Below are 12,957 nucleotides of genomic sequence, written 5' to 3'. Positions count from 1 at the left end.
TCATTTTTGAACTTTGGGAGAAAAATAAATTTTGGGAAATTTCACCAGGGGCACTCAACGAAAATATAGTTCAAAACCACTTAAACATAGCATTGTTGAATGTATTTTAGTATTTAAACGGTAGATATAGGCATATTTTTATCTCCCAAAAATTTTTCATCTGTTCAGATTTTCTAGCTGAAAGTCTAGTGATCCGAAAATTATAGGGATCAAAACTTACCTTTTCGAAAATTTCAGCCAGAAAATAGGCTCCCGAAAACTCTTGGTTACCTTTTTAGGGTAAAAATCCGTTAGAAATGGACAATTATACCAAGGCCTACTCTGGGACCTAAAGTCGCCTAAAGTCGCCCAAAGTCGCCTTAAGTTGCCTTAAGTCGCTTAAAATCGCCTTAAGTCGCCTAAAATCGCCTTAAGTCGCCTAAAGTCGCCTTTAGTTTCCTTAAGTCACTAAATCATTCAAATCTTAACGAGGTTCAAATTGTCTTGTAGTTATTACTTTTTTAGTTTTCTATTTCCAGAATGCATGATTTCTCATAAAGTGTATAATAACCCGTGTTCAATAATATTAGCCACAGACCCACCCCACCCCCCACAAAAAAACTCCCACAGTAACTTAAGACCCATTAATTTCTTCTCCAGCCCTCTAATTTATACATTTAATTACTTTACACAATTTACCACATGTAATAATTAGTCATAAGCAATACAAGAATAATCATTCCTGTATTGTTTACGCAAAAATGACAACATATAGTACACAACTTTATCCAGTCACTTGTACAGGTATTTTATTAATTTAATCCGGGAGGTTTGTCTCATATTTCTCAGTAGAAATGTTGTTTAAAAAGGCATTCAAAGGTTCAAGTTCTAGCTAAACTACATAAAACAGTGTGCAAAGAGAGTAGACAGAGTAGTGTCCAGGCAATAGTCCTGGGGTACTGGATTTTATGATTGGGCTAGTGAACTGCGTTTTTAACTTGCCTGGCTGGCAAGTAAAGTTTTTTAGGGAATTCAGATTACAGAAGAACTGTAATCAGTCCCATTCATAAAAAAAATTGGGGTTAGTCAAAATGGCTTTCAGGCTAGTGTATGCTAGGCAAGCTGTAAAGCCGACTTTCTTTGCACCCTGAACAAAATATAGTTAAAACTCTTTTCTACTGCTTTGTGAGAGTCCAACATTGAAAGACATTTCAAGTAACTAAGATCAATACAGGTAGGTTGAAGGGAGAGAAAAAAACAATTATTGCCGCCACAACATTCATCTAAATTTTCTGGTAGTTAATACAAGTCTAAAGGTCAATCGAAAAAAGTGTCCATGTAAATTACCGACCCAGCTTTTAAGAGCAACTAATGATAAGTTTTTTCTCCGGCACACAACCTCTGATATGTATTTACCGTCGAATTATATCCATCTATCATTGACAGAAACACAATCACTCTTATAAACTTGAACACTTAGCCTAGCTTGTACAGTCGTCTCTTTAGGTCTTCTCTTCCAGACAGAAATTCAAGCTTTGTACATCGAAGGTGCGTAATACAGCTCTTTGTTTATGTTGTCGTGATTGCTCCCTGCCAAACGATTTGATGTAATCGATCATTATTGATGAAGAACGTAGAAAAGCGAAATAATACTGTTCTTTCCTCTACGTTATGGCCGCCCAGAAAGTAGTGTGTTTTGATCACGTGACTAACTGGTCTGGAGGCGGGGAGAGGGCGGGACCGAGAAACCATGGAAATTAGCTTGCGACTGCAGTGGAATTCTGGGAGAAGCAAAATGGCGGATAGAATGTTGTACCACGAGCGACTAAATACAGGAATGGCTCCGACCTGTAATTGGAGGATAAAAATAGTTAGTAATTAATAAGTTAACGCTTAACTTTCAGCCACGCGTCACACTGGACAACGATATCAGTAACGTCGTTGTGATGTGTGACTTCTGTTTCGTCTTAGGCAGTGAAAGAAGCAAGAAGTCGATGTATGAACCTTAAAATTTCACTTACATCGGCAGAACCTTTTTCTAGTGTTAAACAGTACCAACAGAGATGGGAAATTGTCACAGCTTTGGCGAACAGCGTTCAGTTCGCAGTCAAACACTCGGAGCTATTCCTGTATTTAAACCGCTGACGGGTCAATGTACAGGAATGGCTCCGATCTGCATAAAGAGAGACTTGTCACATGATGGTGTGTGGTGTGGGAGGGGGGTGGGGGTGGGGTCTGGGCAATCATGACCAGATGATATAAATAAAAAAAGCAAAGAGCTTCACCGAAAAAAAAAATTAAAATAAATTCAAAATCAACTCAAATAAAAAAGTCGATAAAGGGATCATTACTGATTACTTATCTGACTGTCGCTGGTGATTAACGATACGGGGTTGTTTTTAAATGATCTGTTTTAAAGTTTTTGTACCGGATTGTTTTTCATCCGACAAAACTTGAACGAATCAATTTATCGAAACTAAAAATAACTTGCTTAAGTCCATGATATATAAGGCCTAAATGTAAACCTTCTCACAGGTAGCTTAGTGGACAGTATCGATTGATTGATAAAGTCAACATAAGTAGTGAGGTGCCCGCCTAAGTACATAGGATAGGGATGGGGGGTGAGGAGAATGAAAGCATTTTCTAGGGGGGTTCGGCACTTGAACATGCTTTTTTTAGGCTTTTTTTTTATGCATTTCTTCTGCCTTTACCGGTGGGTAAAGTCTATACCCGTTTTCAGACCAAAACGGCTCAATAACCCGTTTCTCTGGGGTGGCACATACCTATATGGTTATATAGGGAGTACCTCCCAGGGCACTTTTCTGATGGTCCCTCCTCAAAACAAACCTCAGTCAAGAAAAGCCACTGTTTTGCCATGATTTGCATCACCCGGCAAAAACTAGGTCAAGACACAAAATACACCGCCACACTCGGACTTTTTTTCCCGGTTTATGATAAATCGCTTTCTTCTTACTCTGATGAGCGCCTGTGGGACCTATAATTGAACTCGTTTAGTCCCTAGAGGTTAATTAAGTAAGAAAGGTCACATGACTCAGCTAATACACAAATAATTTATAAGGCAAACAGTAGACTCAATGCAAAACTGGCCACTAGTTGATGAATATTATTTTGCTCATGGTTAAATTTGCTTTCATAACTTCATTCCTAAATTCCAAAAGTTAAACAAAAATGAGTTATCTCATGCGAGGCTAGTGAGGCTAATTTTAATGTATAAAACGGACTATTCGATTTAATAGGTTTTCTGCATTGTTCGATCAAACATCTCATTTGTTGATTCTTTTCACTCATACGACTGAAGCAATTTTGTTTGACGAACTGCAAGCATGCACGACTGCCTTTAATCTATGCTGGGGTCCTGTACATAAAAAAGCCTTTGTACACTTTAGTCTATCTCGTCTATGTGGAATTTTCTTTCTTTGAGAATTTCTTCGGTGGTAGACAGGTGGTACAAATCCATTCGTCAGGCTCTTCCTGCACTTTGGCACATTCCCTTGAGCAAAAAAAGAATTTAAGATAAATGAAAATAGAAAGTTAGAAGATGCCGTCCTTTTGCCGAACCTTTCAAATTTAGCCATTGTAAGATTGCCCTGTGCACAGATGCCCTCTGCACTCCAAAAAGATTTTTGAACCCAAGAAAAAAACATTCTCAAATTGACAAAAAATATATTCTTCAAAGCAGAGCTTTTGGAACCCATCTTGATCAAGATTGAGGTTACGTGAATTGGACGTGAAGACACGCGGCACTTGGTTTGTTTCATCTCACTAGCTGGAAATATAAGCAAGAATGTCTGACTAAGTTAATATCATCTTACCTTTAGATCTTTTTAGACTCATGTCCTGAATTTCTTTATTGCCGGTGGACGATCTTTCACTAGACTAGAACAATTCTGAATATCCTGAGTGAGTAAATATCCACTCCGAAGCACAGCAAGCTGTTGCAGAGCTGAATATGATCAACAAACAAATTTTCGCGCGCTGCTTAGCATCCAGGCTTGACCACAGGGTTCTGACCTTGCGTGACCCTTTAGCTTATTTGTATTGTACCCTCTGCTTATAATAGGGTCAGACCACCCCCCCCCCCCCCCCCCATCCCCTTAACCTCAACTACTTTATTTTTAGTTTCGATAAACTGATTCGTTCAAGTTTTGTCGGATGAAAAACAATCCGGTACAAAAACTTTAAAACAGATCATTTAAAAACAACCCCGTATCGTTAATCACCAGCGACAGTCAGATAAGTAATCAGTAATGATCCCTTTATCTACTTTTTTATTTGAGTTGATTTTGAATTTATTTTAATTTTTTTTGGGGGGTGAAGCTCTTTGCTTTTTTTATTTATATCATCTGGTCATGATTGCCCAGACCCCACCCCCACCCCCCTCCCACACCACACACCATCATGTGACTAGTTCATGTGACAAGTCTCTCTTTATGCAGATCGGAGCCATTCCTGTACATTGACCCGTCAGCGGTTTAAATACAGGAATAGCTCCGAGTGTTTGACTGCGAACTGAATGCTGTTCGCCAAAGCTGTGACAATTTCCCATCTCTGTTGGTACTGTTTAACACTAGAAAAAGGTTCTGCCGATGTAAGTGAAATTTTAAAGGTTCATACATCGACTTCTTGCTTCTTTCACTGCCTAAGACGAAACAGAAGTCACACATCACAACGACGTTACTGATATCGTTGTCCAGTGTGACGCGTGGCTGAAAGTTAAGCGTTAACTTATTAATTACTAACTATTTTTATCCGCCAATTACAGGTCGGAGCCATTCCTGTATTTAGTCGCTCGTATGTTGTACCTCGCGTTTTCGTATAAAGATCTCCTTTTAAATGGAAATTTCTGACATAATAATGGAAACGTTTACACTTGTTACTGCCATTGGTTTAAACATGACGCATAATGCTTCCTTTTGTGCTGAGAGCGTAAACGCTGCCGCGTGGAACAGACCGAGAGAGGTTGGTTGAAGCTAAGCTTAGTTGTTTACGTTTCTGCTGGTGCATAAATGCACTCATGAAATCAACCCGACTGGAAAGTTTCCAGAGAGACCATGGATAAGAGAGTACGGTTCACTAGCGAAGCAAGTATTTGGAAGTGTTTTGTTTGACTGAGACAGGAAAGGAGCAATATATATACGGCGAGAACTACAAACTTTTTGTTTTGAATTCAATTGGAAAAACATCCACTTAGCCAAGCGTGTGGGGACAAACATTGGCAGAGCAACTGCCAAGACATACAATGGGGATCGTCATTTCCATAATGTGCGATATCGATAAGTGATTTTAGATGTTTTAAATTAATTACTTAAATGTTTGTTGTCAAATTATGAAAAAAAGACACTTCAATATAAAGTTTTTGCTACAAACCAGCTCACAGTATGTTACAGAGATGTATTGAAATACTCTACTTTTATGGTTTTATTTTTTGGAAAAAGAAATGCAGGAACCATTGATTTTTTGTCCCTTATATTATGAAATAATGCATTTAAAGACCAAGAGAAAATTTACCCTTTTGGTTGCTTCTAACTCAGATTTTGTCTCTGCTAATGTAATACTAAACCAACACCCTTGATATTAGCCTGTGCCACAGATAGAACTAAACTCTGGGTTAAGTCCATCTGCAAAACAGTGGCAAAATCCTAGTTCTGGGCCCCCTGTGTGTGTATCAGGATTAGAGAACATGCCAGGACTGGACTGTTAAAAATGCCATTGTCCATTTGCCAATCATGTTGAAGGGGAACTCAAAATGCTGGTAATTCATTTAGTGCATCAGGGCCCAGAACAAGGATATTAGAGCTGCTTCACGAATATTACTAACCACGGTTAGAATACGCCTGCAACACAAGCTACCTTGATATTTAATGTTCAAAATATTAGGTAGCTGAGATTGTTGAAAATTTGGAAGACTAATGTAGATGTCTTCAAGACTGAATTAACTTATGCTACAACAATGTGTCCCTAGAGAGGTAGTGTTATCAGATTTTGATTTGGTATATGTTGTAGTTCATTTTTATTTCAGTTAATTTTTATTTTTCCATCGTTTCTGGGTATCGTTATGTATGCTAATGAATTTAAAACAAAGGGAAACCAAAAATTAACTGAAATTAAAAATTAACTGCAACATATTGACACTAACATGTAACTCACCTAAATGTCACCTTTTTCTCCTTAAGTCGCCTAAAGTCGCCTTAAATCGCCTTAAGTTGCGCAACATTTTGACCAAATTTTCCTAAAGTCGCCTTAAATCGCCTTAAGTCGCCTAAAATTACGGCGACTTAAGGTCCCAGAGTAGGCCTTATACCATATATGTTCGAAAATCCTAGGAGAGGTAGGCAAGCAAGAAATTTTGCAAAAAATGTTCCGAAAATTCTAGATCTCAAATCGTCCTCCGAACAGATATTTTCCAAAATTGACGTTGGGTGCCCCTGATGTCACTGTGGTTGCAGAAAATCTGCATGCCCACATTGCCTCAAGAACTTTTCTCCACCATTGTAACTTAATGGACTGATTTTATAGGACAAGTTTGAGTAAGAGTTTGTATTAACGATATACATTTGCACATGTTTGCATTGGTGACCTTTATTTCAGGGTGTCTGTAGTGGGATTGTACGAGGGGCTGGCCGACAGAGGATAGGAGTGCTGATCAATTTTCTATCATTTTTCGTGGCTCTTTCCGTTGGGATCACTTTAATGTTTTTTGTCTTCCATGAAAGCGCAGGTAAAAAAGACATGTTCATAAACTCTTGGAGCACGGAAACAGAAGCTCTTGACTTCTGAAAGGATTTATTATAACTGCTGAGGAGTTTTGATTAAAGCGTAAATCTAACCAAAACGACAAAGCGATGATACAAAACGGAAAAAAATAAATTTTGATTCTATGTGATTGATAGACGTTATAGTAAAATTGTTGTTTTGGACCTCAAAAAGGGTAGTGCTTCCGTATAAAATGAACAAAAGTATTTTTCGCTCCATGTAAGGGAATCCAAGACAGTCTTGGATTCCAGATAATTTCCATGCTGTCGATTCCGGATTCCAGGAAGTGCATTCCAGTCTTTGTCAGTGGAATTGGGATTCCGGATTCCTTGAGCTTTTTTCTGGATTCTAAAGCGCAAGATTCCTGATTCCACAAGCAATAATTTCCCAGATTCCGGAATCCGTATTCCCTTACTTGACGTGAGTATTTTAGTCAAATTCCTGTCCTTGTTGTTGGGGGCCCGGTCGCCGTTCATATTAACGGAATGTCCGCAATAGCGAGCTGTCTGTAGGGTGGGAGTTGACTATTACTTATTTATTATTATTATTATTATTATTACTATTATTATTATTATTATTATTATTATTATTATTATTATTATTAAAGAATTAGGAATTTAGGAATACGAGATTTTTAATTCTTTTTAACTTGTTTTCTTTTTTAATATCAGAGACGGATTGATAATGACTTAATTTAAAACTCTGGACTGCCTGCAAGAGTTAGTGAGCATCCGCATCTGAGCCCCAAGAAATGTATTTGTGAAATCGTTATTGACACAGTGATTGCCATTTTTATTATTTATACTATTCTTAATGTTATATAGTGCTCAATTCTTACTCCAAATATTTCTGTAAATTATGTACATATTTTTTAAAGTTGAATAAAACTATTACTTATCCTTAAAAAAAAGCATTATTAGTATTATTATTATCATTATCATTATAATTATATTTTGCATTTTTTCTTGTTGTCTTAAAGGTCTGTGGATTGGTATTTCAACTGGAGTATTTCTTCAGGTAGGCATGCCTCATGACGACTCCCATTTCACATCCGTAAAGTTTAGTAAGTATAAGTAGCTTTTCCCGGCCAATTGCTACTTTCGTGGTAGACTTGCTACAAGTCGACCTACGAGTTTCTTAAAGGTGATATAACACGAGACGATTCGCAACATTGTTGCGACATTGCTTCGAATGGTCACAACATTGTGCAGCATAGCAACGCTGTGTTGCACTAAAAATCGTCATGGGAATCCACCCGTGTAACATCACCTTAACGAGCGTAGCGAGCTATAGGCCGCGAAACGGCCAAGCGAGGGACGAAGTCGCTAGAGGTCGACCTTCGTCCCGCGCCATATTAATTCGGACGAAGAACTTTGTGAAAGTCCACTTTCAAGTGATCGTTCCTTTTTGGGTGTCCAGCTGAAATGTGTAACGTATTGTGTGTAAAGGCGTGAAAATACACTCAGTAAGCGATGTCTCGAGGACAGACGTCCAGTTGACAAAACTAACATTAATTCTAAACGTACGACTGTTTCCATGCAGTTTATTTCACTACAGAAAATTCATTCCTCACATGACTTAGTCCGTAAGGCGAGTCACATTTAATAGATAAGGCCATGACTCTTGAACCTAATGGCCTAAACCCCCGGGACGAATTGCAATCTTTATTCTTATTAATTTTCTCTCCCTTTTAAACAATTTCTGTTGCGACGTTCTCTATTTAAAAAATATACCGAGTAATAGTTCTATCACTAACATCTGTAAACCTGAACAGCCTGAAGAAGGCTAGTGTGGCAAGCCGAAATATTGTTTTCAAAAAAAGCAATACACGCTGCTATATCAGCTCTGCAGTAGGCTTTAGACGTCTGGTTTTTTTTGTTTTTCATATTTTCGCCGATTAGATCTCTTTTCTAGAGATCCAACGTTGACAACCAGCAGGATCGTCGTCCACGGTTTTTGCTAGTAATTTCTTTAATGTTGTCAGAAAGATTGTTAGCAGTATGATCAAAAAAAGAAGTTTGGAATGCATGGCATAGCTCTTTTACTTGTGTACTTGTGCTTACACTACTGACAATATTTTATCTTATCTTTCCTTTGTTCATTTCAGGCTTGTTTATATTTATTTCTTCTGTGGAGAACAGATTGGGACAAACAAGCTGAATTAGTAAGTGATGCCTTTTTGCAGGGTATTGAGAAGTCTTAAGCCCAACATCTGTCCTCTAATATTTAACAGTTTTGTAACTTCTCTTGAGTCTTAACTCAGAAGATTCTGGAGATAAAGAACCAAACTATAATCTGTAGCTGTAGCGTAAAAGGAAATCACATTTAGGGCCTGTGTACATGGAGGTGGTTGACCCCAGGTTCGTGACGAAACCTTTGCAGACGGGATAAAAAAATCACCCGAGTTTACATTCAATCTTACAACCCCACCACCTGAGATGCACTTTCTCAAGATTGTTGAATGGTCGCTAAGCTCGTAAAAAAGGATAGCGAGCAAACCACGTGTTTTGGCGGTTAATGCTCGTCTACTCTCACCCGCTGCTCTTGCTGCAATCTCTTACTGCTGCTACTTTCTATTGTCACTTTTAATGAAATGCAAAACCTCCGCTAAAGGCAGTTAACGAAACATGTTAACTCGAATCTGTCCTCGGCTACCCCACTTGAAACGTTTACTTGGCAAAATTTGGCCCTGACTAAGGGCGTTACCTGGTCTGACAGACCGGGCAGCTCTTCTTGGCGGGTCACCCCACTTAGCATGTAAACGTGATTATAAAAATGTTACGGACAGGTGGGTTACTCCACCCAAGCGGGTTATCTCACATACCTGGGGTTCCCTACATACCTCCAACATCACTTGGGTCTAAACGTTTAAACCCAAGTCAAATTTAGAGGGATTTGTTTGGAGTCATCAGAGCATAACTTGGCTAATATCTCAGAAAATTTGCCCCACAAAGTTTTTGTGGCAAGTACGCCTTTTGGATGTTGTTTTAGAATATCCTGGCAAACCCCGTAATTTCACAAATTTAATTTTTTATGACGTCACACTTTAGTACTCTACAGGTTGAAGATTTTATTGTAGACTAGGGAAACCGGGAATTACCTCTCAAAACTATAAAAAAAACTTAAATCGGCAAGTTTAGATTTAGGCAACTCAACCAAAAGCTACTCTAAGATCGGGGGGATCAGGGGAGTTTAGTCTAGTGTAGGCTAGCAAAATTTAGCCGAACAAGCTCTGGTATCCGGGTCGAGATGGTTGTGAAGGTGCATTGTGGGACTGTTATGGGGGACGCATTTCAATATGGCGGCAAATTCGTCCCATGGAGAATAAGTTAAAAGAATTTGGTAGAAGATCAAAGCATTTTCTCTTAGGTGATAATTTTATTATTTCTCACAACCCTTTCTCATGATTATGTATTGATATTGTTAGCAGAAAGGTGATGTTTGTCACTTTTGGGACCTGGGCCGGGTTGTTCGAAGCTGGGTTAAGATAACCTAGGGTTAGTGCGAAATTTGAACTCAGATATGAGAGCTTAAAAATCAAATTCGGTTGAATTCTCTTTGCCTACAATTTGACGATTGGATACCCTAAAAAGAACAGAGAAAATTATTCGAGAGAGCGCCTTTCATAAAAAGAAAAAGAAACCCGGGATAAAATTTAACCCCGGGTTAGCGCTAACCGGCGTTCGAACAACTGGGCCCAGAAGGGTTACTTAAACTGTACCATCAGTTGTGGGTTTTATTTGAAATTCCTTATTCAGAAGATGGTCCTTCATTTGCAGGCACAGCGAAGATCGGCTGCCAAGACTGTGAGAGCTTCAACCTCTGAGGACTTGTTAAATGGAGATCAAGCTGGACACTCCGCCGAAAAAAACAAAGGTGAAATGATTAGTCATACTCAAGACACCATCACATGTAAGAAGAAGCGGATAAAACTCATGAGAAAATTTCCTCTTATGCCTCTGATAACAATCTCATGATTGATAATGTTGAGGTTGTGGGACCTTTGTAAGATAGTCTCGTAAAAAGTATGTGATGAGGCGTGGTTTCCTTCCCAGAGAGGTCTTGGGAAGAACCTTCGATCTTCTCCGTCCTCTGGAGTCACCCCCACCAATGAGGCATCCCCATAGCTTTCAGTGGATACAATGTGTGGATTGTGTACCACTTCGTGTACTTAAAGTTCGTCCATCGTTTCGGTGGGGTGTCCTCCGCCTTTAATGAAACAAGAACTTCGCACAAAAAAAGCAGAGACAGTTTAATGTTTTTTTTTTTCAGACTTGATTCTTGCAAGCTGGATCAGCAAAACCTCGTCACTTCCATTTCTGAATCACATGGATGCCAATAACTCTCAGTTTCGACTTGCTTTACTGTCAAATGATGGGAGCACTTCAGAGAAGGATAGTCGTCAAGGAGAGATTGAATCAGAAGCAACAGCTAATATAAAAAGAATGCACAGTCTTACCTCAGCACAAAAGAGAGCTCTTATTGTAAAGCGACTTATCCCTCTCGTAATATCTCTGATGATTTTAGGCGGCGCTGTAGCCGTACGGTTTCTAATTCCGTTGCCTTAATAACACGAGACTTCTTCATTTGAAAATGATACACTCACTTCAAATACTACTTGTAGCAATTTAACCACTTTTATTAGTTAACATCCCCATATAATAACCTACGATTGCGGGATTCAGGCTGATGAATTTGTTATTTACCGGGTGCGTAGTGAGAAATCAGCCTGAAATTTTCTTGAAATGTTATTAAAATTTATTTGAGAAATACCATACATTATAAATTACGAGAAGGTTAATCAACATTCAAAATTAAATTAATATAAATTTAAACAATTGTCAAATACTATTAGTAATGTACAGTGTAAGTAAACATATGAGTTACTGTATTGATTTCTTATCCTAGCATCATTTTTTATCGTTTTATCTAAGAACATTTTTTAATCATAAGGGTGAATGGGCCATTTGCATGATGACGTCATTGTACTACTATGACCAGAAACCTTCAGGGCCCAGTTGTTCGAAGGCCGATTAGCGCTTAACCCAGGGTTAAATTTAACCCGGGTTTCCTTTTCTTGTGTTCAAAAGCATTTTCCTCGATAATTTTGTCTCTTATTTTTAGAGCTTCCGATCATCAACTTGTAGACAAAAAGAATTAAAACTGAAATGCTTTTTAAGCTTTCAAATCTTAATTTAAATCTCGCACTAACCCTGGGTTATCTTAACCCAGCTTCTTCTGCAAATTAGAGCTTTTGTTATTTATTTTTTTTTATAAGGGAAAATATAAGGGAAAAATAAAGCATATTTCAAAACTAGTGGCCAGTTTTCTAATGTTTGTGAGAAAGAAAGAAGGTACAGGGAATTTACATTTTTGACATCACTGATTTCTTTATCTTTTTTACACACTGTAACGTTTGTTATATAACAACTTTCGAAAGTATTTTATTGATTTAATTCAGTATGAACGAAAACAATTTCGTAATTAAGAAACAACAACCAAAGAAACAAAGATTGACTATTCACTCATCAAATTTAGTTTCAACTCACAAAATGACCGGCAATCATTACATATTTCCAAAGAAGAAATATGCTGGGAGAGATTTGAATTGTGTTAGAGTGGACCGGAGATGTAAAGCAATCGTGGATTGTTGTTGTTCTATGCCTCTGGGCGTAAGAAGAGTGAATGCAATGATTAAAGGCGTCTGAGTACTTACAATTCGGTAGATTCCGAGCCTTTTCCTGAGTTTCATTTGACCTGATCCAGCCTGCAAATTCTACCCCGCTGTTCCACTGCTTTGTAGTGAACTGACTGTACCGATTCAGCTTGGCGTCTGGTGGCTTTCTTTATGCAAAATAATGATTCCTAATTCGAGGAAGAAAGAAAGATTCGATTCACATTCAAACTATTATAACCTTAGCAATCGCTGGATAACTTCTTGTTTTCCTGCATAGTCGAACTGTTCCATGCCTGTTCTGACCAAACGGAGCTATTTCCTGCCGCATCTCGATTTCTTGTTTTGCTGCAGTTGAACGGTTTGTATCAACCATGTCCATTTCTTGAAGAAATGGACATGGTTGATACAAACCGTCCTTTCTCCATCTCCGTCTGAAGGAAAGAGAGACAAACTATCGACTTATCAGCACGAGGAAAGCAGCCCAAATTTTGCGTTCCCCGCGAAATTTGATGCCTGAATCGCAAGGA

At 38.4% G+C, this 12,957-nt stretch overlaps 1 protein-coding gene across 1 annotated transcript in view; it reads left to right on the top strand.

The window, feature by feature from the left end:
• LOC140928159 (multidrug and toxin extrusion protein 2-like) overlaps nucleotides 1–12,057 on the top strand; it is a 39,377-nt gene extending 27,320 nt beyond the window's left edge. Inside the window, exons 12-16 of the mRNA XM_073377866.1 lie at nucleotides 6,589–6,718; nucleotides 7,733–7,770; nucleotides 8,861–8,917; nucleotides 10,533–10,629; nucleotides 11,026–12,057. Of these exons, the coding sequence (XP_073233967.1) occupies nucleotides 6,589–6,718; nucleotides 7,733–7,770; nucleotides 8,861–8,917; nucleotides 10,533–10,629; nucleotides 11,026–11,321 (618 nt within the window). The 3' untranslated portion in view covers nucleotides 11,322–12,057. The remainder of the gene's footprint in view (nucleotides 1–6,588; nucleotides 6,719–7,732; nucleotides 7,771–8,860; nucleotides 8,918–10,532; nucleotides 10,630–11,025) is intronic.
• The last annotated feature ends 900 nt before the right edge of the window (nucleotides 12,058–12,957 follow it).

Source organism: Porites lutea, chromosome 2, assembly GCF_958299795.1.
Source record: "Porites lutea chromosome 2, jaPorLute2.1, whole genome shotgun sequence".
In the NCBI taxonomy this organism is placed as follows: Eukaryota; Metazoa; Cnidaria; class Anthozoa; order Scleractinia; family Poritidae; genus Porites; species Porites lutea.
Note: the sequence above shows the minus strand (reverse complement) of the source record. Positions and strands in the feature narration are given on the sequence as shown.